We start from the raw sequence: 26,562 nt of genomic DNA on the forward strand, positions 1-26,562 counted from the left end.
CCTTTTATATCCACAATAGGGTTATTTTTGCAGAAAAAGCCTCCAGTTGACAAATCCAGCGTGAATTTCATGCATTTCTGCGGGCGCCATCTCCCTTTTGTACGATCCCAACGGATGCCATCCAGACCATGGCGTGCGATGCGCCGTTTTCTTGGCTTTTTCCCTCATTTCCCCCATTCCGTGTGCAAATAATCCGATTTTTCATCGGGAACGCGATGCCGTAAATCCGATTTCAAGGCTCCGGCGTCGTCCGTCCACCCGGAGAACCGGCAACGCTTGGACGCGGCGCCTTTTTAAGCTCTTTTTTGGGGCGGAATTTGCATGAGCGGAAGCCGCATCCGGGGCGGGACGCGGCCTCCGTTTTGACTCTCCGTGGCCAAATTTCGGCATTTTCGCTGTTGAGGATCCCCCTTCTCCCACAGGTGTTTCCTGCTCTTGCTTAGGGCTCCCGGGGCACGGATTTGGGGCGGAAACGCGCGTTATTTTGGCCACCGTGAGCACCAGCAGCAGCAGCTTTGGCGCAGTAGTAGGTGGCCGTGTCCTCCACCTTGAGGCTGTTCATCTGCAGGTAGACGCTGCTCTGCCCGTTGTCCCTGGAGATGGTGAAGCGGCCCTTCACCGCATCCGCGTAGGCGGTGCCACCACCGGTGTTGATACCCGCGACCCACTCGGGCGCCTTCCCGGCCGGTTGACGGATCCAGTTCATGCTGAAGCTGCTGAAGGTGAAGCCGGAGCCCTTGCAGGAGAGGCGGAGGCTCCCGCCGGGCGCCTGGAGGCCGCCCCCGGACTGGACCAGCTGCACGGCCGCCTGCAGCCCTGCGGGGAAGGAGAGGACACGGAATCAGCGTCATTTCGGTGCCATCCGCGGGTCCCCCCTCGTCGCCCCCTGCCCCATCGCCCTACCCGGCAGGGCGGCCAGGAGGACGAGGAGGAGGACGAGGCCGCGTTGCCCGGAGCTCATGGTGGCTTCGTCGAGGCCGGCGCTCGGTGGCCCCGATGCGGCCCCCGGGTGCCATTTGAAGGCCGCGGGGCCCGGGGCCATTTGCATGCGGCCGCGCTCAAAAGGGGCCCCCGCGGCGGTTGCACGCTCGGCGCGCTCGCACGCTCCGCTGCGGGCGGCAAAACAGCCCCCGGCCCCGCGGGACCCGCTGCTTGGCGCCCGTCATGCCCAGCGACCCCGTTTACTCTTTAATTAATCCCTTTTAATCAATTTGATTCGCATTAATCACATTTTGGAGCACCCTTGGCTCAACATCAATGTCTAGGGCTTTGATGGGTGCCCATGAGGTAAATTTGGGCTGAAAAATGCTGCTTTGTACAATGTTGGCACCCAGCAACCCCCTTTACTCTTTAATTAATCCCTTTTAATCAATTTGATTCGCATTAATCCCGTTTTGGAGCGCCCTTGGCTCAACATCAATGTCTAGGGCTTTGATGGGTGCCCATGAGGTAAATCTGGGGTGAAAAATGCCCAATCACACCATGTCGGCACCCAGCAACCCCCTTTACTCTTTAATTAATCCCTTTTAATCAATTTGATTCGCATTAATCACATTTTGGAGCGCCCTTGGCTCAACATCAATGTCTAGGGCTTTGGTGGGCGCCCATGAGTTGAATTTGGGCTGAAAAATGCTCCTTTGTACAATGTTGGCACCCAGCGACCCCCTTTACTCTTTAATTAATCCCTTTTAATCAATTTGATTCGCATTAATCACATTTTGGAGCGCCCTTGGCTCAACATCAATCTCTAAGGCTTTGATGGGTGCCCATGAGGTAAATCTGGGGTGAAAAATGCTCCTTTGCACCATGTAGGTGCCCAGCAAGCCCCTTTACTCTTTAATTAATCAATTTTAATCAATTTGATTCACATTAATGCCATCTTGGAGCGGCCTAGTCTCAACATCAATGTCTAGAGCTTTGGTGGGCACCCATGAGGTAAATTTGGGGTGAAAAATGCTCCTTTGTACAATGTCGGCACCCAGCAACCCCCTTTACTCTTTAATTAATCCCTTTTAATCAATTTGATTCGCATTAATCACATTTTGGAGCGCCCTTGGCTCAACATCAATGTCTAGGGCTTTGGTGGGCGCCCATGAGTTGAAATTGGGCTGAAAAATGCTCCTTTGTACAATGTTGGCACCCAGCGACCCCCTTTACTCTTTAATTAATCCCTTTTAATCATTTTGATTCGCATTAATCACGTTTTGGAGCGCCCTTGGCTCAACATCAATGTCTAGGGCTTTGATGGGCGTCCATGAGGTAAATTTGGGGTGGAAAATGCCCCATCACACTATATCAGCACCCAGCGACCCCCTTTATTCTTCAATTAATCCCTTTTAATCAGTTTGATTCACATTAATCCCATCTCAGAGAGGCCTAGTCTCAACATCAATCTCTAGGGCTTTGGTGGGCCCCCATGAAGTAAATTTGGGGTGAAAAATGCCCCATCACACTATGTCAGCACCCAACGACCCCCTTTACTCTTTAATTGATCATTTTTAATCAATTTGATTCACATTAATCCCGCTTTGGAGCGCCCTTGTATCAACACCATTTACTAGGGCTTTGGTGGACAACCATGAGGTAAATTTGGCCTGAAAAATGCTCCTTTGTACGATGTCGGCACCCAGTGACCCCCTTTATTCTTCAATTAATCCCTTTTGATCAGTTTGATTCACATTAATGCCATCTCGGAGCGGCCTAGTCTCAACATCAATCTCTAGGGCTTTGGTGGGCACCCATGAGGTAAATTTGGGTTGAAAAACACTCCATTTTACCAAGTCAGCAACCAAAGAGTCCCTCGACTCTTTAATTAATCAATTTTAACTAATTTGATTCATGTTTAATCCCGTTTTGGAGCACCCTTGTCTCAACACCATTTACCAGGGCTTTGGTGGACAACCATGAGGTAACTTTGGGGTAAAAAGTCCTCCTTTACACCAAGTAGATGCCCAGCAAGCCCCTTTACTCTTTAATTAATCAATTTTAATCAATTTGATTCACATTAATGCTATCTCAGAGCGCCCTTGTCTCAACATCAATCTCTAGGTCTTTGATGGACACCCATGAGGTGAATTTGGGTTGAAAAATGCTCCTTTGCACCAAGTCAGCAACCAAAGAGTCCCTCGACTCTTTAATTAATCAATTTTAACCAATTTGATTTACATTTAATCCCACTTTGGAGCACCCTTGTCTCAACACCATTTACTAGGGCTTTGGTGGAGAACCATGAGCTAAATTTGGGCTGAAAAATGCTCCATTTTACCAAGTCATCAACCAAAGAGTCCCTCGACTCTTTAATTAATCAATTTTAACTAATTTGATTCATGTTTAATCCCATTTTGGAGCACCCTTGTCTCGACACCATTTACCAGGGCTTTGGTGGACAACCATGAGGTAACTTTGGGGTAAAAAGTGCTCATTTGCACCAAGTAGGTGCCCAGCAACCCCCTTTACCCTTTAATTAATCAATTTTAATCAATTTGATTCACATTAATGCAATCTCGGAGCGCCCTTGTCTCAACATCAATCTCTAGGGCTTTGGTGGGCGTCCATGAGGTGAATTTGGGGTGAAAAAAAGGGTCTTTGGGTTGAAACCACCTCCCATGAATCCGCCCGGCTCAGGGTAACCCCGTTGCAAGGTTCAAGGCACACACGCGTCCCTTGTTTGCACCAAAATTGGGGTGTTTTTAGTGGGTTTTGGCCACCAGGGAGTGATGGAGAGGCCTCGGGTGCTGGTTTGTGCTGGTTCCTCTGGGCAGAGGGCCAAATTTGGGGAGAAACGGTGCGGTTTTGGCTTGGAGTATTTGCTATGAATGGGGAAGACCTTTCTGAAAAGGGCATGGGGACAACTGGGTCTCTCCACCTTCCTTGCAAGGTCTTGGCCACCCGGAGAGGAGGACAAGGCCGGAATGGGAGGAAATGGCCCCAAAAAAGTCCCTCAAGGGCAGGAAAAGAAGGCCATGCAGCTCCGAAATAGGCCTCACCTCCAGCCATGGGCCTTGATGCCACCGCGAAGCACGGGGAGACCCGGAAGGGGCCTTGGAGGTGGCCACGGTTGTGTTGTTCAAGGGGAAGAAGGGGCTGGACACACCTGTGAGGCCTCCAGGATGGACACGAGGGCCAAGCGGTGGCTTGAAGAGGTGCCCAGCAAAGACCTTGGCCAATGGGATCCTCCATCACCACCACCAGCATCAGTAACTTTGGCGCAGTAGTAGGTGGCCGTGTCCTCCACCTTGAGGCTGTTCATCTGCAGGTAGAGGCTGCTCTGCCCGTTGTCCCTGGAGATGGTGAAGCGGCCCTTCACCGCCGACGCGTAATCGGTGGCACCAGCAGTGTTGACGCCCACGACCCACTCGGGCGCCTTCCCGGGTGGTTGTCGGAACCAGCCCATGTTGGTGCTGCTGAAGGTGAAGCCGGAGCCCTTGCAGGAGAGGCGGAGGCTCCCGCCGGGCGCCTGGAGGCTCCTCCGGACTCAACCAGCTCCATGTGCCCCTTGGACCTTCATCTCCTGCAAGGGCTCCGGCTTCACCTTCAGCAGCTTCTACATGGGCTGGTTCCGTCAACCGCCCGGGAAGGCGCCCGAATACGTCGCGCAGATCAGCACCGGTGGTAGCACCTACTACGCGGATGCGGTGAAGGGCCGTTTCACCATCTCCAGGGACAACGGGCAGAGCAGCGTCTACCTGCAGATGAACAGCCTCAAGGTGGAGGACACGGCCACCTACTACTGCGCCAAAGCTGCTGCTGGTTATGCTTATGCTGCTCGCAGTGACACCGTTGACCAGGTCATTGGTGGCCTCTCCTAATCGCCTTGGAGAGCTCACGGTCATTGGCACCCGTGGGTGCAACACAACAGGCTGCTGGTCGTCACCAGCATAAGCACTCCAACCACCAGCAATGGAACTTTTCACGCAGTAGTAGGTGGCCGTGTCCTCCACCTTGAGGCTGTTCATCTGCAGGTAGAGGCTGCTCTGCCCGTTGTCCCTGGAGATGGTGAAGCGGCCCTTCACCGCATCCGCGTAGCCGATGTAACCATCGTTGTCAATCCTCGCGACGAACTCGGGCGCCTTCCCGGGCGGTTGTCGGAACCAGCCCATGTTGAAGCTGCTGAAGGTGAAGCCGGAGCCCTTGCAGGAGATGAAGGTCCAAGGGGCACAGGGAGCTGGTCGAGTCCAGAGGAGCCTCCAGGCGACCGGCGGGAGCCTCCGCCTCTCCTGCAAGGGCTCCGGCTTCGACTTCAGCAGCTTCGAGATGGACTGGTTCCGACAACCGCCCAGGAAGGGGCTCGAGTGGGTCGCAGGTTCCACCCCCGATGGTAGTAGCACCAGCTACGCGCCAGCGGTGGAGGGACGTTTCACCGCGTCCAGGGACAACGGGCAGAGCAGCCTCTACCTGCAGATGAACAACCTCAAGGTGGAGGACATGGCCACCTACTACTGCATTGAGAGAAGCTCCTGGTTATGCTCCCGGTTATAATCCCGGTTACACCGTTGACCAGGTCATTGGTGGCCTCTCTGATGGCCTTGGAGAGCTCATAGTCATCGGCACCCATGGGCGCAACACAAGGGGCTGCTGGTCACCACCATAATAAGCAGCATAACTACCACCACCAGCACTAGCACCTTTGGCGCAGTAGTAGGTGGCCGTGTCCTCCACCTTGAGGCTGTTCATCTGCAGGTAGAGGCTGCTCTGCCCGTTGTCCCTGGAGATGGTGAAGCGGCCCTTCACCGCCGACCTGTAGTAGGTGGTACCATTGGTGTTGATACTCGCGACGTATTCGGGCGCCTTCCCGGACGGTTGACGGAACCAGCCCATGCCGAAGCTGCTGAAGGTGAAGCCGGAGCCCTTGCAGGACATGAAGGTCCAAGGGGCACATGGAGCTGGTCCAGCCGGAGGCGCCTCCAGGCGCCCGGCGGGAGCCTCCGCCTCTCCTGCAAGGGCTCCGGCTTCACCTTCAGCAGCTTCGACATGGGCTGGTTCCGACAACCGCCCGGGAAGGCGCCCGAATACGTCGCGCAGATCAGCACCGGTGGTAGCACCTACTACGCGGATGCGGTGCAGGGCCGCTTCACCATCTCCAGGGACAACGGGCAGAGCAGCGTCTACCTGCAGATGAACAGCCTCAAGGTGGAGGACACGGCCACCTACTACTGCATTGAGAGAAGCTCCTGGTTATGCTCCCGGTTATAATCCCGGTTACACCATTGACCAGGTCATTGGTGGCCTCTCTGATGGCCTTGGAGAGCTCATAGTCATCGGCACCCATGGGCGCAACCCAAGAGGCTGCTGGTCCCCACCATAATAAGCAGCATAACCAGCACCACCAGCACCATAACCTTTGGCGCAGTAGTAGGTGGCCGTGTCCTCCACCTTGAGGCTGTTCATCTGCAGGTAGACGCTGCTCTGCCCGTCGTCCCTGGAGATGGTGAAGCGGCCCTGCACCGCCGACGCGTACTCGGTGTAACCACCATAGCTGTCAATATAGGCGACGTATTCGGGCACCTTCCCGGGCAGTTGTCGGATCCAGACCATGACAAAGCTGCTGAAGGTGAAGCCGGAGCCCTTGCAGGAGAGGCGGAGGCTCCCGCCGGGCGCCTGGAGGCGCCTCCGGACTCGACCAGCTCCATGTGCCCCTTGGACCTTCATCTACTGCAAGGGCTCCGGCTTCACCTTCAGCAGCTTCTACATGGGCTGGTTCCGTCAACCGCCCGGGAAGGCGCCCGAATACGTCGCGCAGATCAGCACCGGTGGTAGAACCTACTACGCGGATGCGGTGAAGGGCCGCTTCACCATCTCCAGGGACGACGGGCAGAGCAGCCTCTACCTGCAGATGAACAGCCTCAAGGTGGAGGACACGGCCACCTACTACTGCGCCAAAGCTGCTGCTGGTTATGCTTATGCTGCTCGCAGTGACACCGTTGACAAGGTCATTGGTGGCCTCTCCTAATCGCCTTGGAGAGGTCACGGTCATCGGCACCCATGGGTGCAACACAACAGGCTGCTGGTCGTCACCAGTATAAGCACTCCAAACACCAGCAATGGAACTTTTCACGCAGTAGTAGGTGGCCGTGTCCTCCACCTTGAGGCTGTTCATCTGCAGGTAGACGCTGCTCTGACCGTTGTCCCTGGAGATGGTGAAGCGGCCCTTCACCGCATCCGTGTAGCCGATGTAACCATCGTTGTCAATCCTCGCGACGAACTCGGGCGCCTTCCCGGGCGGTTGTTGGTACCAGCCCATGTTGAAGCTGCTGAAGGTGAAGCCGGAGCCCTTGCAGGACATGAAGGTCCAAGGGGCACATGGAGCTGGTCGAGTCCAGAGGAGCCTCCAGGCGCCCGGCGGGAGCCTCGGCCTCTCCTGCAAGGGCTCCGGCTTCGACTTCAGCAGCTTCGAGATGGACTGGTTCCGACAACCGCCCAGGAAGGGGCTCGAGTGGGTCGCAGGTTCCACCCCCGATGGTAGTAGCACCAGCTACGCGCCAGCGGTGGAGGGATGTTTCACCGCGTCCAGGGACAACGGGCAGAGCAGCCTCTACCTGCAGATGAACAGCCTCAAGGTGGAGGACACGGCCACCTACTACTGCATTGAGAGAAGCTTCTGGTTATGCTCCCGGTTATAATCCCGGTTACACCGTTGACCAGGTCATTGGTGGCCTCTCTGATGGCCTTGGAGAGCTCATAGTCATCGGCACCCATGGGCGCAACCCAAGAGGCTGCTGGTCCCCACCATAATAAGCAGCATAACTACCACCACCAGCACCATAACCTTTGGCGCAGTAGTAGGTGGCCGTGTCCTCCACCTTGAGGCTGTTCATCTGCAGGTAGACGCTGCTCTGCCCGTCGTCCCTGGAGATGGTGAAGCGGCCCTGCACCGCCGACGCGTACTCGGTGTAACCACCATAGCTGTCAATATAGGCGACGTATTCGGGCACCTTCCCGGGCAGTTGTCGGATCCAGACCATGACAAAGCTGGTGAAGGTGAAGCCGGAGCCCTTGCAGGAGAGGCGGAGGCTCCCGCCGGGCGCCTGGAGGCGCCTCCGGACTCGACCAGCTCCATGTGCCCCTTGGCCCTTCATCTCCTGCAAGGGCTCCGGCTTCACCTTCAGCAGCTTCTACATGGGCTGGTTCCGTCAACCGCCCGGGAAGGCGCCCGAATACGTCGCGCAGATCAGCACCAGTGGTAGCACCTACTACGCGGATGCGGTGCAGGGCCGCTTCACCATCTCCAGGGACAACGGGCAGAGCAGCCTCTACCTGCAGATGAACAGCCTCAAGGTGGAGGACACGGCCACCTACTACTGCGCCAAAGCTGCTGCTGGTTATGCTTATGCTGCTCGCATTGACACTGTTGACCAGGTCATTGGTGCCCTCTCCTAATCGCCTTGGAGAGCTCTTGGTCATCGGCACCCATGGGTGCAACCCAAGAGGCTGCTGGTCACCACCATAATAAGCAGCCCAACCAGCATCAGCATAAGCATTTTTGGCGCAGTAGTAGGTGGCCGTGTCCTCCACCTTGAGGCTGTTCATCTGCAGGTAGAGGCTGCTCTGCCCGTTGTCCCTGGAGATGGTGAAGCGGCCCTTCACCGCATCCGCGTAGCCGATGTAACCATCGTTGTCAATCCTCGCGACGAACTCGGGCGCCTTCCCGGCCGGTTGACGGAACCAGCCCATGTTGGTGCTGCTGAAGGTGAAGCCGGAGCCCTTGCAGGAGATGAAGGTCCAAGGGACACATGGAGCTGGTTGAGTCCAGAGGAGCCTCCAGGCGCCCGGCGGGAGCCTCCACGTGTCCTGCAAGGGCTCCGGCTTCGACTTCAGCAGCTTCGAGATGGACTGTTTCCGACAACCGCCCAGGAAGGGGCTCGAGTGGGTCGCGGGTTCCACTCCCGATGGTAGTAGCACCAGCTACGCGCCAGCGGTGGAGGGATGTTTCACCGCGTCCAGGGACAACGGGCAGAGCAGCCTCTACCTGCAGATGAACAGCCTCAAGGTGGAGGACACGGCCACCTACTACTGCATTGAGAGAAGCTTCTGGTTATGCTCCTGGTAATAATCCTGGTTACACTGTTGATCAGGTCATAGGTGGTCTCTCCTGATGGCCTTGGAGAGCTCATGGTCATCGGCACCCATGGGCGCAACCCAAGAGGCTGCTGGTCACCACCATAATAAGCAGCATAACTACCACCACCAGCACTAGCACTTTTGGCGCAGTAGTAGGTGGCCGTGTCCTCCACCTTGAGGCTGTTCATCTGCAGGTAGACGCTGCTCTGCCCGTTGTCCCTGGAGATGGTGAAGCGGCCCTTCACCGCCGACGCGTAGTAGGTGGTACCACCGCTGTTGATACTCGCGACGTATTCGGGCGCCTTCCCGGACGGTTGACGGAACCAGCTCATGCCGAAGCTGCTGAAGGTGAAGCCGGAGCCCTTGCAGGAGATGAAGGTCCAAGGGGCACATGGAGCTGGTCCAGCCGGAGGCGCCTCCAGGCGCCCGGCGGGAGCCTCCGCCTCTCCTGCAAGGGCTCCGGCTTCACCTTCAGCAGCTTCTTCATGTACTGGATCCGACAACCGCCCGGGAAGGCGCCCGAGCCAGTCGCGTATATTAACAGCGGTGGTAGCACCGGCTACGCGTCGGCGGTGAAGGGCCGCTTCACCATCTCCAGGGACAACGGGCAGAGCAGCCTCTACCTGCAGATGAACAGCCTCAAGGTGGAGGACACGGCCACCTACTACTGCGCGAAATGGGCTGGTAGTGGTGCTTGGGATGCTGCTTATTATGCTGGTGGTAACCAGCAGCCTCTTGGGTTGCACCCATGGGTGCCGATGATCATGAGTTCTTCAAGGCGATCGGGAGAGCTTCAATGACCTGGTCAACGGTGTCACCATCAGCACCATAACCAGAACCAGCAGCTGGTTGAGTCCGGAGGCGCCTCCAGGCGCCTGGCAGGAGCCTCTGCCTCTCCTGCAAGGGCTCCGACTTCGACTTCAGCAGCTTCCGCATGATTTGGATCCGACAACCGCCCGGGAAGGGGCCCGAGTTTGTCGCGAGTATCAACAGCACCGGTGGTAGCACCTGGTACGCGGATGCGGTGGAGGGCCGCTTCACCATCTCCAGGGACAACAGGCAGAGCAGCCTCTACCTGCAGATGAACAGCCTCAAGGTGGAGGACACGGCCACCTACTACTGCGCCAAAAATGCTTATGCTGATGCTGGTTGGGCTGCTTATTATGGTGGTGACCAGCAGCCTCTTGGGTTGCACCCATGGGTGCTGATGACCAAGAGCTCTCCAAGGCGATCGGGAGAGCTTCAATGACCTGGTCAACGGTGTCACCATCAGCACCATAACCATAACCAGGAGCTGGTCCAGTCCGGGGGCGGCCTCCAGGCGCCCGGCGGGAGCCTCCGCCTCTCCTGCAAGGGCTCCGGCTTCACCTTCAGCAGCTTTGACATGAGCTGGTTCCGACAACCGCCCGGGAAGGGGCTCGAGTGGGTCGCGACTATTTACAGCGATGGTGACACCAACTGCACACAACTCCCGGTCCAAAACACCGCTTTTTTGCTCTAACAGGTGCCATTCCCACTCCAAAAGCCCCAATTATCCCCCAAAATCCCACTTTTTCACTCAGAAATGCCCCTTTTTCACTCAGAAATGCCACTTCTTTGCTCCAAAAGACCACTTTTCTTGCTCCAAAGTGCCAGTATTCCACTCAAAAATGCCAGTTTTTCACTCAAAAATACCACTTTTTTACTCAGAAATGCCACTTTTTCACTCCAAAAGGCCTGTTTTCTTGCTCCAAAGTGGCACTTTTCACTCAGGAACGCCACTTTTTCATTCAGAAATGCCCCTTTCACTTCAAAAAAAACACCTTTTGCTACAAAGTGCCACTTTTTTCCCTCAGAAATGCCACTTTTCACTCCAACAGGCACTATTCTTACTCCCAAATGCCACTTTTTACTCAAAAATGTCTCCTTTCCTCTCCAAAATGGCACTTTTCCACTCAAAAATGCCAAGTTTTCACTCAGAAATGCCCCTTTTTCACTCAGAAATACCACTTTTTCACTCCAAAATGCCACTTTTCTTGTTCCAAAGTGCCACTTTTCACTCAGAAATGCCACTTTTTTGCTTCCATATGTCACATTTCTGCTCAAAACAGCCCCTTTTTCCCTCAGAAATGCCCCTTTTCCACTCCAAAATGAATCACTGAACGTGTCCTCGTGCCCAGGAAGGCCAATAGGATCCCGGCACAGCAGCAGGAGCGTTACCAGCAGGTCCAGGGGGGATCCTGCCCCTCTGCTCAGCCCTGCGGAGGCACCTGGAGCGTTGGGGGCAGCTCTGGGCTCCCCAGGGCAAGAGGGACCTGGAGCTGCCAGAGAGGGGCCAGCGATGGTGGCGACACCGACTATGCGGATGCGGTGCAGGGTCGTTTCACCATCTCCAGGGACAACGGGCAGAGCAGCCTCTACCTGCAGATGAACAGCCTCAAGGTGGAGGACACGGCCACCTACTACTGCGCCAAAGCTGCTGGTGCTTATGGTTATGGTGCTGGTGGTGACACTGTTGACCAGGACATTGGTGGCCTCTCCTGAATGCCTTGGAGAGCTCATGGTCATTGGCACCCGTGGGTACAACCCAAGAGGCTGCTGGTTGTTACCAGCATAAGCAGCCCAAGCACCAGAGCAGCAGCCCGAGCACTAGCATCAGAACCTTTGGCGCAGTAGTAGGTGGCCGTGTCCTCCACCTTGAGGCTGTTCATCTGCAGGTAGAGGCTGCTCTGCCCGTCGTCCCTGGAGATGGTGAAGCGGCCCTGCACCGCATCCGTGTACCAGGTGCCACTACCAGTGCTGCCAATACTTGCGACCCACTCAGGCGCCTTCCTGGGCGGTTGTCGGAACCAGCCCATTTTGAAGCTGCTGAAGGTGAAGCCGGAGCCCTTGCAGGAGAGGCGGAGGCTCCCACCGGGCGCCTGGAGGCGCCTCCGGACTCAACCAGCTCCATGTGCCTCTTGGACCTTCATCTACTGCAAGGGCTCCGGCTTCACCTTCAGCAGCTTCGCCATGGAGTGGTTCCGTCAACCGCACGGGAAGGCGCCCGAGTGGGTCGCGGGTATCAACACCGATGGTAGCACCTGGTACACGGGTGCGGTGCAGGGCCGCTTCACCATCTCCAAGGACGACGGGCAGAGCAGCCTCTACCTGCAGATGAACAGCCTCAAGGTGGAGGACACGGCCACCTACTACTGCGTGAAAAGCGCTAGTGATGGTGGTGCTGGTTGGGCTGCTTATTATGGTGGTGACCAGCAGCCTCTTGGGTTGCACCCATGGGTGCCGATGACCATGAGATCGCCAAGGCGATCAGAAGAGGCCCCCAATGACCTGGTCAACAGTGTCATGAGGAACACCATAACCATAAGCATCAGCAGCTTTGGCGCAGTAGTAGGTGGCCGTGTCCTCCACCTTGAGGCTGTTCATCTGCAGGTAGAGGCTGCTCTGCCCATCGTCCCTGGAGATGGTGAAGCGGCCCTTCACCGCATCCGCGTAGTCGGTGTCACCATCGTAGTCAATACCCGCGACGAACTCGGGCGCCTTCCCGGGCGGTTGTCGCATCCACCACATGAAGAAGCTGCTGAAGGTGAAGCCGGAGCCCTTGCAGGACACGTGGAGGCTGCAGGAGATGAAGGTCGTGCTGGAGACTCCTCTTGGGACCAGGCACACTGAGTATCTTTTAGGAAAGAGGAGGTTCTCACCTCCTATGTCCCATCCCTTGTGATTTTGGGGGGTCATCATGTCCCTTCGCAGCACTGGTCACCTCTCTGCATGGCCATGACCTCGCCATGGTGATGGCAGGACGCCCGGCAAGGCCATCAAGCAGCAACCTCAGCCCCTGGGCGGGGGGGACTCCCATCATGGAAGGAGGCACCAACAGGGTCTTCAGCACCATCAACCTGCAGAGAAGGGAGCAACGGCCACAACCACCATAGATACGGGCTATGGTGGAGCTAGTCCAGTCCAGAGGCGCCCGGCGGGAGCCTCCGCCTCTCCTGCAAGGGCTCCGGCTTCACCTTCAGCAGCTTCAGCATGAACTGGATCCGTCAACCGCCCGGGAAGGCGCCCGAGTTCGTCGCGGCTATTAGCAGCGATGGTGGTAGCACCTTGTACGCGGATGCGGTGAAGGGTCGTTTCACCATCTCCAGGGACGACGGGCAGAGCAGCGTCTACCTGCAGATGAACAGCCTCAAGGTGGAGGACACGGCCACCTACTACTGCGCCAAGAAAGCTGGTGGTGCTGGTGGACACCCCATTGGAGATCAGGAATGTGATGGGAGGCACCCATGGTTAATGATGGCCTTGAAGTGCTCTAGGCGGTCAAGCGAACCCCACCAATGACGTTGGCCAACAGGGTGTCCACAAAGAACACCAGCCTTGCAGGAGAGGCCGCTGGGCGAGTTCTACCTGCAGAGGAGCCACCTCAATAGCAGCAACACCCAAGGGCGCCCAATACTTCCTGCCACCAAATGTGTCCGCCCCATCGAAGCCACCATGAGCTCCGGGCAACGCGGCCTCGTCCTCCTCGTCCTCCTGGCCGCCCTGCCGGGTAGGGCGATCGGGGCGGGCGACAAAGAGGGGGGACCCGCGGATGGCACCGAAATGACGCTGATTCCGTGTCCTCTCCTTCCCCGCAGGGCTGCAGGCGGCCGTGGAGCTGGTCCAGTCCGGGGGCGGCCTCCAGGCGCCCGGCGGGAGCCTCCGCCTCTCCTGCAAGGGCTCCGGCTTCACCTTCAGCAGCTTTGCCATGTATTGGATCCGTCAACCGGCTGGGAAGGGGCTTGATCGGGTCATGGCTATCAGCCCCGATGGTAGCAGCACCACCTACGCGGATGCGGTGGAGGGTCGTTTCACCGCGTCCAGGGACGACGGGCAAAGCAGCGTCTACCTGCAGATGAACAGCCTCAAGGTGGAGGACACGGCCACCTACTACTGTGGCAAAGTGCCCGCTGCTGGTGCTGGTGCTTATTGGGCTGATCGTGGGAGACCCTTTTGGTAGCCAAGACCCTTATGGGATGTCCCCATGGGCGCTGATGGCCATGGGCTGAGCAAGAAGACCAGGAGTGGCCCAGCAATGACATTGCCCAATAGGGTCTCTACAACAAGCACTATAACCAGCAGCACCATAACTTTTGGCGCAGTAGTAGGTGGCCGTGTCCTCCACCTTGAGGCTGTTCATCTGCAGGTAGACGCTGCTCTGCCTGTTGTCCCTGGAGATGGTGAAGCGGCCCTGCACCGCATCCGCGTATCTGGTGGTACCAGTGCTCCAAATACCTGCGACCCCCTTGAGCCCCTTCCCTGTCAGATCCACTGCATGTTGAAGCTGCTGAAGGTGAAGCCGGAGCCCTTGCAGGAGAGGCGGAGGCTCCCGCCGGGCGCCTGGAGGCTCCTCCAGACTCGATCAGCTCCATGTGCCCCTTGGACCTTCATCTCCTGCAAGGGCTCCGGCTTCACCTTCAGCAGCTTCGGCATGGGCTGGTACCGACAACCGCCCGGGAAGGGGCTCCAATACATCGCGGGTATTCAGAGCGGTGGTGGTTGGACCGGCTACGCGGATGCGGTGCAGGGCCGCTTCACCATCTCCAGGGACAACGGGCAGAGCAGCCTCTACCTGCAGATGAACAGCCTCAAGGTGGAGGACACGGCCACCTACTACTGCGTGGAAAGTGCTAGTGCTGCTTGTGCTGGTTGTTGTGGTCGCAGACATCCCGCTGGAGACCAGGAGCCCAATGGGAGGCACCCATGGTTGAGGATGTCCATGAGTTGCTCAAGGCGGTTAAGGGAGCTCCACCAATGACATTGGCCAATGGGGACTGCACAGAGAACACAACCACTATCAAAACGTTTGGCGCAGTAGTAGGTGGCCGTGTCCTCCACCTTGAGGCTGTTCATCTGCAGGTAGAGGCTGCTCTGCCCGTTGTCCCCGGGGATGGTCAGATGTGAAATGCCACTTTTCTGCTCCTAAATGCCACTTGTTTTGCTCCAAAATGCCACTTTTCCCTCAAAAATGCCTCTTTTCCGCTTTTTAATTCCACCCTTCCACTCAAAAACGCCATTTTTTCACTCAGAAACGCCCCTCTTTAGCTCCAGCAGGTGGTATTCTCACTATAAAACGCCGCTTTTTTCGCCCCCAAATGGCTCTCTTCCTCTCTGAAATGGCACTTTTTCACTCAAAAATACCACTTTTCTGCTCCAGAATGCCACTTTCTCACTCAGAAATGCCAGCTTTTCACTCCAAAATGCTTCTTTTTTCCCCCAAATGCCACTTTTTCCCTCAGAAATGCCGCTTTTCTGCTCCCAAGTACCTCTTTTCACTCAAAAATGCCACTTTTCACTCAGAAATGACACTTTTTCGGTCAGAAATAGCTCCAACAGCTGCTATTCTCACTTCTAAATGCTACTTTTTGGCTGCAAAGTGCCACTTTTCTTGCTTCAAAATGCCTCTTTTCCCTCAAGAATGCCACTTTTTTCCCCAAAAATGTCTCTTTTTCCCTCAGAAATGCCACTTTTCCACTCCAACAGGTGCTATTCCCCCTCCAAAATGACACTTTTCTCTCAGAAATGTCTCTTTTACTCTCCAGAATGGCACTTCTACACTCAAAAATACCACATTTCCCTTCCAAAATGCTACCTTTTTGCACCAAAATGCCATTTTTCTCTCCAAAACTCCACTTTTCTTGTTCCTAAGTGCCACTTTTCACTCAGAAATGCCACATTTTCACTCATTAATGCCACTTTTTTGCTCCAAAAGGCCATTTTTCTTGCTCCAAAGTGCCAGTTCTCACTCAGAAATGCCCCTTTTTCACTCATTAATGCCACTTTTTCACTCCATAACTCCACGTCTCTTGCTCCAAAGGGCAACTTTTCACTCCAAAACTCCACTTTTTCGCTCAAAAACACCACTCAAAAAAAAGGCCCCCCCATGCCACGTGCTGTAGTGTCCCCGCTTGAGCAGAGCAGATGATCTCGAGAGGCCCCTTCCAACCTCAACCCTTTGGTGACTCTGCGGTTCCCTCCCTGCTCTGTGTCCATGGACCAGGGGCCCTTCCGTGTCCTCTCCTTCCCCGCATGGAGCTGGTCCAGTCCGGGGGCGGCCTCCAGGCGCCCGGCGGGAGCCTCCGCCTCTCCTGCAAGGGCTCCGGCTTCACCTTCAGCAGCTTCCCCATGAGCTGGTTCCGACAGCCACCCGGGAAGGCGCCCGAGTTCGTCGCCTATATTAACAGCACTGGTAGTGGCACCAGCTACGCGGATGCGGTGAAGGGCCGCTTCACCATCTCCAGGGACAACGGGCAGAGCAGCGTCTACCTGCAGATGAACAGCCTCAAGGTGGAGGACACGGCCACCTACTACTGCGCCAAAGGTGCTGATGCTGGTGCTGGTTGGGGTGTTTATGCTGGTGACAACCAGCAGCCTCTTGGGTTGCGCCCATGGGTGCTGATGACCATGAGCTCTCCAAGGTGATCAAGAGAAGCCACCAATGACCTGGTCAGTGGTGTCACTGGGAGCACCATAACAACAACCAGCACCAGCACTAGCACCTTTGGCGCAGTAGTAGGTGGCCGTGTCCTCCACCTTGAGGCTGTTCATCTGCAGGTAGAGGCTGCTCTGCCCGTTGTCCCTGGAGATGGTGAAGCGGCCCTGCACCGCATCCGCGTACCAGGTGCTACCACTGCTGCCAATAGTCGCGACCCACTCGGGCGCCTTCCCAGCCGGTTGACGGAACCAGAACATGCCGAAGCTGCTGAAGGTGAAGCCGGAGCCCTTGCAGGAGAGGCGGAGGCTCCCGCCAGGCGCCTGGAGGCTCCTCCGGACTCGACCAGCTCCATGTGCCCCTTGGACCTTCATCTCCTGCAAGGGCTCCGGCTTCACCTTCAGCAGCTTCAGCATGGGCTGGTTCCGACAACCGCCCAGGAAGGCTCCAGAGCGGGTTGCGTATATTAGCAGCAGTGGTAATAGCACCGGCTACGTGGATGTGGGTGGTAGCCCATGTACCAGGGGCTTCCACCATCGCTGTTGATACCCGCCATGTTCTCCAGCCCCTTCCCGGGCAGTCGCCGCATCCGCATCATCCCGAAGGTGCTGGAGGTGACACCAGCCTTGCGGGAGAGGCCGCTGGGTGAGTTCGACCTCCAGAGAAGCCACCTCAAGAGCAGCGACACCCAAGGGCGCCCAATACCTCCTGCCACCAAATGTGTCCGCCCCATCGAAGCCACCATGAGCTCCGGGCAACGCGGCCTCGTCCTCCTCGTCCTCCTGGCCGCCCTGCCGGGTAGGGCGATCGGGGCGGGCGACAAAGAGGGGGGACCCGCGGATGGCACCGAAATGACGCTGATTCCGTGTCCTCTCCTTCCCCGCAGGGCTGCAGGCGGCCGTGGAGCTGGTCGAGTCCGGGGGCGGCCTCCAGGCGCCCGGCGGGAGCCTCCGCCTCTCCTGCAAGGGCTCCGGCTTCACCTTCAGCGAGTTTGACATGGGCTGGTTCCGACAACCGCCCGGGAAGGGGCTCGAATACGTCGCGAGTATTAGCAGCGATGGTGGTTACACCCAATACGCGTCGGCGGTGGAGGGCCGCTTCACCATCTCCAGGGACGACGGGCAGAGCAGCCTCTACCTGCAGATGAACAGCCTCAAGGTGGAGGACACGGCCACCTACTACTGCGCCAAACAAGCTGGTACCTATTGAGCTGCTGCTGGTAGTTATGACGCTACCGGTGGCTCTGGGGTCCTCTACACCATGTTGTAGTTGAGGCCACCATGGGATGCGCTGCACCCACCATTAGTGTGACCGCCCTTGTCGCGGTAGCCGGTGGCCGTGTCCTCCACCTTGAGGACAACCACTACTGTGCCAAGGGCGCTCATGCTGGTGGTGCAATTACTGGAGAGGCCATGGGCCGACGTCCTCGCTGGGCCCCTCTTGGTCAACTGGGCGACCTCATGGCCATCATGGATGCAGCGAATCCCATGGTGGCATCAGCTGCAACTTGGTGTAGAGGACCCCAGAGCCACTGATAGTGTCGTCATAAGTAGCATCAGCATTCCAACCAGCACCAGCAACAGCACGTTTGGCGCAGTAGTAGGTGGCCGTGTCCTCCACCTTGAGGCTGTTCATCTGCAGGTAGACGCTGCTCTGCCCGTTGTCCCTGGAGATGGTGAAGCGGCCCTGCACCGCATCCGCATACCAGGTGCTACCACCGGTGCTGATATGCGCGATCCACTCGGGCGCCTTCCCGGGTGGCTGTCGGAACCAGCTCATGGGGAAGCTGCTGAAGGTGAAGCCGGAGCCCTTGCAGGAGAGGCGGAGGCTCCCGCCGGGCGCCTGGAGGCTCCTCCGGACTCGACCAGCTCCATGTGCCCCTTGGACCTTCATCTCCTGTAAGGCCTCAGGCTTCACCTTCAGCAGCTTCAGCATGGGCTGGTTCCGTCAACCACCCGGGAAGGCGCCCGAATACGTTGCGGGTATTGAGAGCGATGGTGGTTACACCAACTACGCGGATGCGGTGCAGGGCCGCTTCACCATCTCCAGGGACAACGGGCAGAGCAGCGTCTACCTGCAGATGAACAGCCTCAAGGTGGAGGACACGGCCACCTACTACTGCGCCAAAGGTTCTACTGCTGGTGCTTGGGCTGCTGCTGGTGCTTGGACTGCTTATGCTGGTAACAACCAGCAGCCTCTTGGGTTGCACCCATGGGTGCCAATTACCATGAGCTCTCCAAGGCCATCAGGAGAGGCCACCAATGTCCTGGTCAATGGTGTCACCGGGAGCACCATAACAACAACCAGCACCAGCAGTAGAACCTTTGGCGCAGTAGTAGGTGGCCGTGTCCTCCACCTTGAGGCTGTTCATCTGCAGGTAGAGGCTGCTCTGCCCGTTGTCCCTAGAGATGGTGAAGCGGCCCTGCACCGCATCCGCGTACCAGGTGCTACCACCGGTGCTGATATGCGCGATCCACTCGGGCGCCTTCCCGGGTGGCTGTCGGAACCAGCTCATGGGGAAGCTGCTGAAGGTGAAGCCGGAGCCCTTGCAGGAGAGGCGGAGGCTCCCGCCGGGCGCCTGGAGGCGCCTCTGGACTGGACCAGCTCCATGTGCCCCTTGGACCTTTATCTCCTGTAAGGCCTCAGGCTTCACCTTCAGCAGCTTCAGCATGGGCTGGTTCCGTCAACCACCCGGGAAGGCGCCCGAATACGTTGCGGGTATTGAGAGCGATGGTGGTGACACCAACTACGCGGATGCGGTGCAGGGCCGCTTCACCATCTCCAGGGACGACGGGCAGAGCAGCCTCTACCTGCAGATGAACAGCCTCAAGGTGGAGGACATGGCCACGTACTACTGCGCCAAAGGTGCTTATGCTGGTGCTGGTTGTTGTTATGGTGCTCCCGGTGACGCCATTGACCAGGACATTGGTGGCCTCTCCTGATGGCCTTGGAGAGCTCATGGTAATTGGCACCCACGGGTGCAACCCAAGAGGCTGCTAGTTGTTACCAGCATAAGCAGTCCAAGCACCAGCAGCAGCCCAAGCACAAGCAGTAGAACCTTTGGTGCAGTAGTAGGTGGCCGTGTCCTCCACCTTGAGGCTGTTCATCTGCAGGTAGACGCTGCTCTGCCCGTTGTCCTTGGAGATGGTGAAGCGGCCCTGCACCGCCGACGCGTAGTAGGTGCTACCACCGGTGCTGATCTGCGCGACCCACTCGGGTGCCTTGCCGGGCGGTTGTCGGAACCACCACATGCTGAAGCTGCTGAAGGTGAAGCCGGAGCCCTTGCAGGAGAGGCGGAGGCTCCCGCCGGGCGCCTGGAGGCCGCCCCCGGACTCGACCAGCTCCACGGCCGCCTGCAGCCCTGCGGGGAAGGAGAGGACACGGAATCAGCGTCATTTCGGTGCCATCCGCGGGTCCCCCCTCTTTGCCCCCCACCCCGATCGCCCTACCCGGCAGGGCGGCCAGGAGGACGAGGAAGACGAGGCCGCGTTGCCCAGAGCTCATGGTGGCTTCGATGGAGCGGACACATTTGGTGGCAGGAAGTATTGGGCGCCCTTGGGTGTCGCTGCTCTTGAGGTGGCTCCTCTGCAGGTAGAACTCGCCCAGCGGCCTCTCCTGCAAAGCTGGTGTTCTTTGTGGAGACCCTGTTGGCCAATGGCATTGGTGGGGCTCGCTTGACTGCCTAGAGCACCTCATGGCCTTCATCAACCATGGATGCCTCCCATCACGTTCCTGATCTCCAATGGGGTGTCCACCACCACCACCACCTTGTTTGGCCGACGCGTAGTCGATGTCACCACCATCGCTGGCCCCTCTCTGGCAGCACCAGGTCCCTCCTGCCCTGGGGAGCCCAGAGCTGCCCCCAGTGCTCCAGGTGCCTCCGCAGGGCTGAGCAGAGGGGCAGGATCCCCCCTGGACCTGCTGGTAACGCTCCTGCTGCTGTGCCAGGATCCCATTGGCCTTCCTGGGCACGAGGACACATTCTGTGATTCGTTTTGGGGTGGAAAAGGGGCATTTCTGAGTGAAAAAGGGGCTTTTTTGAGCGGAAAAGTGACATTTGGAAGCAAAAAAGTGGCATTTCTGAGGGAAAATGTGGCACTTTGGAACAACAAAAGTGGCGTGTTGGAGTGAAAAAGTGGCATTTCTGAATGAAAAGGGGGCATTTCTGAGTGAAAAGTGGCACTTAGGAGGAAGAAAACTGGCATTTATGAGTGAAAAAGTGGTATTTCTGAGTGAAAAGTGGCATTTTGGAGAGGAAAGGAGACATTTTAGAGTGAAAAAGTGGCATTTTGGAGAGGAAAGGAGACATTTTAGAGTGAAAAGTGGCATTTGGGAGTGAGAATAGTGCCTGTTGGAGTGAAAAAGTGGCATTTCTGAGGGAAAAGTGGCACTTTGGAGCAAGAAAATGGCATTTTGGAGTGAGAATAGTGCCTGATGGAGTGAGTGTGGCAGTTTGGATCAGAAATGTTGCATTTTTGTGTGAAAAGTGGCACTTTGGAGCGAAAAAGTGGTATTTTGGAGTGAAAAGGTGTTGTTTCTGAGTGAAAAGGTGATGTTTCTGAGTGGAAAAGAGGCATTTTGGAATGGAAAAGTGGTATTTTTGAGCAGAAAAGAGACATTTTGGAGTGAAAAGAGGCATTTGTAGCAAGAAAAGAACCTGTTGGAGTGAAAAAGTGGCATTTGTAACCGAAAAAGTGGCATTTTTGAGTGAGAATAGCAGCTTTTAGAGTGGGAATCGCACCTGCTAGAGCAAAAAAGCGGTGTTTTGGACCGGGAATTGTGCGTAGTTGGTGTCACCATAGCTGTCAATATACGTGACCCACTCGAGCCCCTTCCCGGGCGGTTGACGGATCCAGTTCATGCTGAAGCTGCTGAAGGTGAAGCCGGAGCCCTTGCAGGACATGAAGGTCCAAGGGGCACATGGAGCTGGTCCAGTCCGGGGGCGGCCTCCAGGCGCCCAGCGGGAGCCTCCGCCTCTCCTGCAAGGGCTCCGGCTTCACCTTCAGCAGCTTCTACATGTGGTGGATGCGACAACCGCCCGGGAAGGCGCCCGAGCCAGTCGCGTATATCAACCCCAGTGGTGGTAGCACCTGGTACGCGTCGGCGGTGCAGGGCCACTTCACCATCTCCAGGGACAACGGGCAGAGCAGCCTCTACCTGCAGATGAACAGCCTCAAGGTGGAGGACACGGCCACCTACTACTGCGCCAAAGATGCTGGTGGTTATAGTGCTTCTGGTAGAGACCCTATTGGGCAATGTCATTGCTGGGCCACTCCTGGTCTTCTTGCTCAGCCCATGGCCATCAGCGCCCATAGGGACATCCCATGAGGGTCTTGGCTACCAAAAGGGTCTTGCACCGTCAGCCCAATCAGGACCAACACCACCATCACTAGCACTTTTCACGCAGTAGTAGGTGGCCGTGTCCTCCACCTTGAGGCTGTTCATCTGCAGGTAGAGGCTGCTCTGCCCCTCGTCCCTGGAGATGGTGAAGCGGCCCTGCACCGCATCCGCGTAGTAGGTGTTACCACCGCTGTAGATACCCGCGACGAACTCGGGCGCCTTCCCGGGCAGTTGACGGATCCAAATCATGGGGAAGCTGCTGAAGGTGAAGCCGGAGCCCTTGCAGGAGAGGCCGAGGCTCCCGTCGGGCGCCTGGAGGCTCCACCAGACTTGATCAGCTCCATGTGCCCCTTGGACCTTCATCTCCTGCAAGGGCTCCGGCTTCACCTTCAGCAGCTTCTTCATGTACTGGATCCGACAACCGCCCGGGAAGGCGCCCGAGCCAGTCGCGTATATTAACAGCGGTGGTAGCACCGGCTACGCATCGGCGGTGAAGGGCCGCTTCACCATCTCCAGGGACAACGGGCAGAGCAGCGTCTACCTGCAGATGAACAGCCTCAAGGTGGAGGACACGGCCACCTACTACTGCGCCAAAGCTGCTGCTGGTTATGCTGGTGTTCCTGTTGACACCATTGACCAGGTCATTGGTGGCCTCTCCTGATCGCCTTGGAGAGCTCATGGTCATCAGCACCCATGGGTGAAACACAAGAGGCTGCTGGTCGTCACCAGCATAAACACCCCAACCACCAGCAGCAGCAGCTTCTTTCACGCAGTAGTAGGTGGCCGTGTCCTCCACCTTGAGGCTGTTCATCTGCAGGTAGACGCTGCTCTGCCCGTTGTCCCTGGAGATGGTGAAGCGGCCCTGCACCGCATCCCCGTAGTAGATGCCACTACCATCGCTGTAAATAATTCCGACCCACTCGGGCGCGTTCCCAGGCGGTTGACGGATCCAAATCATGGCGGAGCTGCTGAAGGTGAAGCCGGAGCCCTTGCAGGAGAGGCGGAGGCTCCCGCCCGGCGCCTGGAGGCCGCCCCCGGACTGGACCAGCTCCACGGCCGCCTGCAGCCCTGCGGGGAAGGAGAGGACACGGAAGGGCCCCTGGTCCTTGGACACAGAGCAGGGAGGGAACCGCAGAGTCACCAAAGGGTTGAGGTTGGAAGGGGCCTCTCGAGATCATCTGCTCTGCTCAAGCGGGGACACTACAGTACGTGGCACGGGGTGGTGTTTTTTTTTGAGTGGTGTTTTTGAGCGAAAAAGTGGAGTTTTGGAGTGAAAAAGTGCCATTTCTGAGTGAAAATTTGCCCTTTGGAGCAGGAAAACTGGCATTCTGGAGTGAAAAGGTGCCATTTCTGAGTGAGAACTGGCACTTAGGAACAAGCAAATTGGCATTCTGGAGTGAAAAAGGGGCATTTCTGAGTGAAAATTGGCACTTAGGAACAAGAAAAGTGGAGTTTTGGAGAGAAAAAAATGGCATTTTTAAGGGAAATGTGGTATTTTTGAGTGTAGAAGTGCCATTTTGGAGAGGAAAAGAGACATTTCTGAGAGAAAAGTGTCATTTTGGAGGGGGAATAGCACCTACTGGAGTGGAAAAGTTGCATTTCGGAGGGAAAAAGTGGCCTTTTGGGGGAAAAAAGTGGCATTCTTGAGGGAAAAGAGGCAAGAAAAGAGCAAGAAAAGTATCGTTTTGCAGTGAAAAAGTAGCATTTAGAAGTGAGAATAGCAGCTGTTGGAGCTATTTCTGACTGAAAAAGTGTCATTTCTGAGTGAAAAGTGGCATTTCTGAGTGAAAAGAGACACTTGGGAGCAGAAAAGTGGGATTTTTGAGTGAAAAAGGGTCATTTTGGAGAAAGAAGAAGCACTTTGGAGTGAAAAGGTGGCATTTCTGAGTGAGAAAGCAGCATTTTTTAGTGAAAAACCGCCATTTTAGAGAGGAAAAGGGATATTTTGGGTTGAAAAGTGGCAATTTTTAGTGAGAATACCACCTGTTGCAGCGAAAAGGGCATTTCGGAGTGAAAAAGTGGCTTTTTGAGCAGAAAAGCTGCACTTTTGAGTGAAAAATTACCATGTTGGAGAGGAAAAGAGACATTTTGGAGTGGAAAGAGGCGTTTTGGATCGAGAATAGAGCCTGTTGGAGTGAAGAGGGGGCATTTCTGAGTGAAAAAGTGGTGTTTTTGAGTGGGAAGGGGGCATTAAAAAGCAGAAAAGTGGCATTTTGGAGGGAAAAGCGGCATTTTGGAGCAAAACAAGTGGCATTGAGGAGCAGAAAAGCGGTGTTTCACAGTGGCCACCTACTACTGCGCCAAACGTTTTGATAGTGGTTGTGGTCTTTGTGCAGACCCCATTGGCCAATGTCATTGGTGGAGCTCCCTTAACCGCCTTGAGCAACTCATGGACATCCTCAACCATAGGTGCCTCCCATTGGGCTCCTGGTCTCCAGCGGGATGTCTGTGACCACAACAACCAGCACCAGCAGCACTAGCACTTTTGGCGCAGTAGTAGGTGGCCGTGTCCTCCACCTTGAGGCTGTTCATCTGCAGGTAGAGGCTGCTCTGCCCGTTGTCCCTGGAGATGGTGAAGCGGCCCTGCACCGCATCCGCGTAGTTGGTGAAATCACCATCATCCCAAATATCCGCGACCCACTCGAGCCCCTTCCTGGGCGGTTGACGGATCCAAATCATGGCGGAGCTGCTGAAGGTGAAGCCGGAGCCCTTGCAGGAGAGGCGGAGGCTCCCGCCGGGCGCCTGGAGGCCGCCCCTGGACTGAACCAGCTCCATGTGGGGAAGGAGAGGACACGGAATCAGTGTCATTTCGGTGCCATCCGCGGCTCCCCCCTCATTGTCGCCCTACCCGGCGAGGAGGACGAGGAGGCCGAGGTGGAGGCCGCGTTGCCCGGAGCTCAATGGCGGCCGGGCCCCTCCATGTCCCCATCCCAGAGGCCTCGTAGGCCACTCCAGCCCCATCCTCCCCTCGCCCAACCCATCCTTGGCCTCCTCAAGCCCCTCCAGGCCTCCATGGTCTCTACAGTGGCCTCAAGGCTGGAGGTCGAGGCCCATTTTGGCCCTCTATGGCTCTTCCTTCCCCCTTCCGGGACCATTTTGGGGCCATTTCCTCCCATTCCGGCCTCATCCCCATCTCCTGGTGGCCGCACAGGCCCCAAGTGCCCTTGGCCGGTGTTTCCCACCCGGCCTCGCTCCTCCGGGCCTTGTTTTTTGCCCCCACGTTGCAGATTGGCACCGGCTGCTCCAAGCGCAGGTGCCAGGAGGGGATTTTGGGCCGGGAACTTTGATTTTTTCGTATTTTTCGCCCTCTCGGTTTCAGCTCTCGTTATGCAAACGGGCCCGAAGGCGCCCGAAAGCGGCAGCTGCCACAGGCGAGAAACGGCGTTTCGGCCCCAAAACAGTGCCCGTGGATGCTGCGATTCAGCCTCCCAACCGGCCATAAAATTGCAAACATATTTCAAAAAATAAATTCCGAAATAAATTCAAAAATAAATTTCAGAGAGGCAGATAAATTGCAATAGAGTTTCCGATAAATTGCAAGGAAGTTTCCAATAAATCGCAATTAAATTGCTAAATACATTGCAGTAAAGTAGCAAATAAACTGCAATAAAGTGGCAGATAAATTGCAGTAAACTGGCAAATAAATTGCAGTAAAGTGGCAAATAAATTGCAATAAAGTGACAAATAAATTGCAATCAAGTGGCCAATAAATTGCAATAAAGTGGCAAATAAATTGCAATCAACTGGCAGATAAATTGCAATAAACTGGCAAATAAATTGCAGTAAACTGGCAAATAAATTGCAATAAAGTGGCAAATAAATTGCAATAAACTGACAGATAAATTGCAATAAAGTGGCAAATAAATTGCAATAAAGCTGTAATAAATTAGCACATAGATTGCAATCGAGTTGTGAATAAATCACAGAACAAGTGTAAATAAACAGCACTAAAATTGGAAAAACAAATAGAAGAACATAGAGTGCAACCAAGCGGACCCAAACTTGACTTTTTTAGCCCTGAAACACGGTGCAAAAATATATTTGTGTTGTTGTTTCTGCCTCCCGCCACCTGAATTCAAATTTTGGGCTTTCTGGGAACTCGGAGCGGGAAACGGCAGCTGTTTTGGCCTGGGACCCCTTTAAAATAGGGCTGAAACCGGGTTGTTTCGGTGCGCGGGGACGGGTGCGAAAAATAGGAGCTAAAAGGAGGGGAAATGAGGTAAAATGGAGTGAAATGGAATGAAATAAAATGAAATGAAATGAAATGAAATTAAATGAAATGAAATAAAATGAAATGAAATGAAATGAAATAAAATAAAATAAAATTAAGTGAAATGGAATGAAATGAAATGGAATGAAATATGAAATGAAGTAAAATAAAATAAAATAAAATAAAATAAAATAAAATAAAATAAAATAAAATAAAATAAAATAAAATAAAATAAAATAGACTGAAGTGAAATGGAATGAAATGGAATGAAATAAATGAAATGAAATGGAATGAAATAAATGAAATGAAATGGAATAAAATGAAATAAAGTAAAATAGAGTGAAATGAAATGGAATAAAATAAGATAAAATAGACTGAAGTGAAATTGAATGAAATGAAATGAAATATGAAATGAAATGAAATGAAATGAAATGAAATGAAATGAAATAAAATAAAATAAAATAAAATAAAATAAAATAAAATAAAATAAAATAAAATAAAATAC

At 55.4% G+C, this 26,562-nt stretch overlaps 2 protein-coding genes, 1 long non-coding RNA gene, 9 pseudogenes and 1 gene segment (V, D, J or C); 5 read left to right on the forward strand and 8 right to left on the reverse strand.

Moving 5' to 3' along the window:
* Positions 1-439: 439 nt before the first annotated feature.
* LOC148590878 (Ig heavy chain V region 914 pseudogene) lies at positions 440-964 on the reverse strand (annotated as a pseudogene). Its single transcript, XR_015914231.1, has 2 exons — positions 904-964; positions 440-816 (listed from the first exon to the last, which is right to left on the reverse strand). The product of XR_015914231.1 is annotated as an Ig heavy chain V region 914 pseudogene (transcript).
* A 3,102-nt stretch (positions 965-4,066) lies between these two features.
* LOC148590879 (Ig heavy chain V region 914 pseudogene) lies at positions 4,067-4,494 on the reverse strand (annotated as a pseudogene).
* Positions 4,495-6,198: 1,704 nt separating this feature from the next.
* On the reverse strand, positions 6,199-6,652 carry LOC148590880 (Ig heavy chain V region 6.96 pseudogene; annotated as a pseudogene).
* A 293-nt stretch (positions 6,653-6,945) lies between these two features.
* On the reverse strand, positions 6,946-7,282 carry LOC148590881 (immunoglobulin heavy variable 3-21 pseudogene; annotated as a pseudogene).
* Positions 7,283-7,625: 343 nt separating this feature from the next.
* On the reverse strand, positions 7,626-8,062 carry LOC148590882 (Ig heavy chain V region 6.96 pseudogene; annotated as a pseudogene).
* A 1,110-nt stretch (positions 8,063-9,172) lies between these two features.
* LOC148590883 (uncharacterized) lies at positions 9,173-22,918 on the forward strand. Its single transcript, XR_015914232.1, has 3 exons — positions 9,173-9,318; positions 21,295-21,384; positions 22,822-22,918. It is a non-coding gene; the product is annotated as an uncharacterized LOC148590883 (long non-coding RNA).
* LOC148590884 (uncharacterized) lies at positions 9,734-13,377 on the forward strand. Its single transcript, XM_088538365.1, is given in 8 exon segments — positions 9,734-9,741; positions 9,940-10,258; positions 10,349-10,531; positions 11,413-11,542; positions 11,861-12,423; positions 12,551-12,670; positions 12,972-13,006; positions 13,008-13,377. Coding segments are annotated over 8 exon segments (1,728 nt in total).
* On the forward strand, positions 16,102-16,497 carry LOC104572251 (Ig heavy chain V region 914 pseudogene; annotated as a pseudogene).
* On the reverse strand, positions 16,498-16,868 carry LOC148590885 (Ig heavy chain V region 914 pseudogene; annotated as a pseudogene).
* On the forward strand, positions 17,243-17,716 carry LOC148590886 (immunoglobulin heavy variable 3-23-like). The segment is given in 2 exon segments: positions 17,243-17,305; positions 17,394-17,716. Coding segments are annotated over 2 exon segments (378 nt in total).
* Positions 17,975-20,310, reverse strand: LOC148590887 (uncharacterized). Its single transcript, XM_088538366.1, is given in 7 exon segments — positions 17,975-18,357; positions 18,360-18,394; positions 18,463-18,581; positions 18,822-19,181; positions 19,558-19,868; positions 19,957-20,151; positions 20,217-20,310. Coding segments are annotated over 7 exon segments (1,497 nt in total).
* On the forward strand, positions 21,428-21,835 carry LOC148590888 (Ig heavy chain V region 6.96 pseudogene; annotated as a pseudogene).
* Positions 21,845-22,197, reverse strand: LOC148590889 (Ig heavy chain V region 914 pseudogene; annotated as a pseudogene).
* Positions 22,919-26,562: the final 3,644 nt, after the last annotated feature.

The sequence above is a fragment of the Tinamus guttatus genome, unplaced genomic scaffold (genome assembly GCF_059628265.1).
Source record: "Tinamus guttatus ecotype Peru unplaced genomic scaffold, ASM5962826v1 Tinamus_guttatus_pri_ptg001048l, whole genome shotgun sequence".
Classification (NCBI taxonomy): domain Eukaryota; kingdom Metazoa; phylum Chordata; class Aves; order Tinamiformes; family Tinamidae; genus Tinamus; species Tinamus guttatus.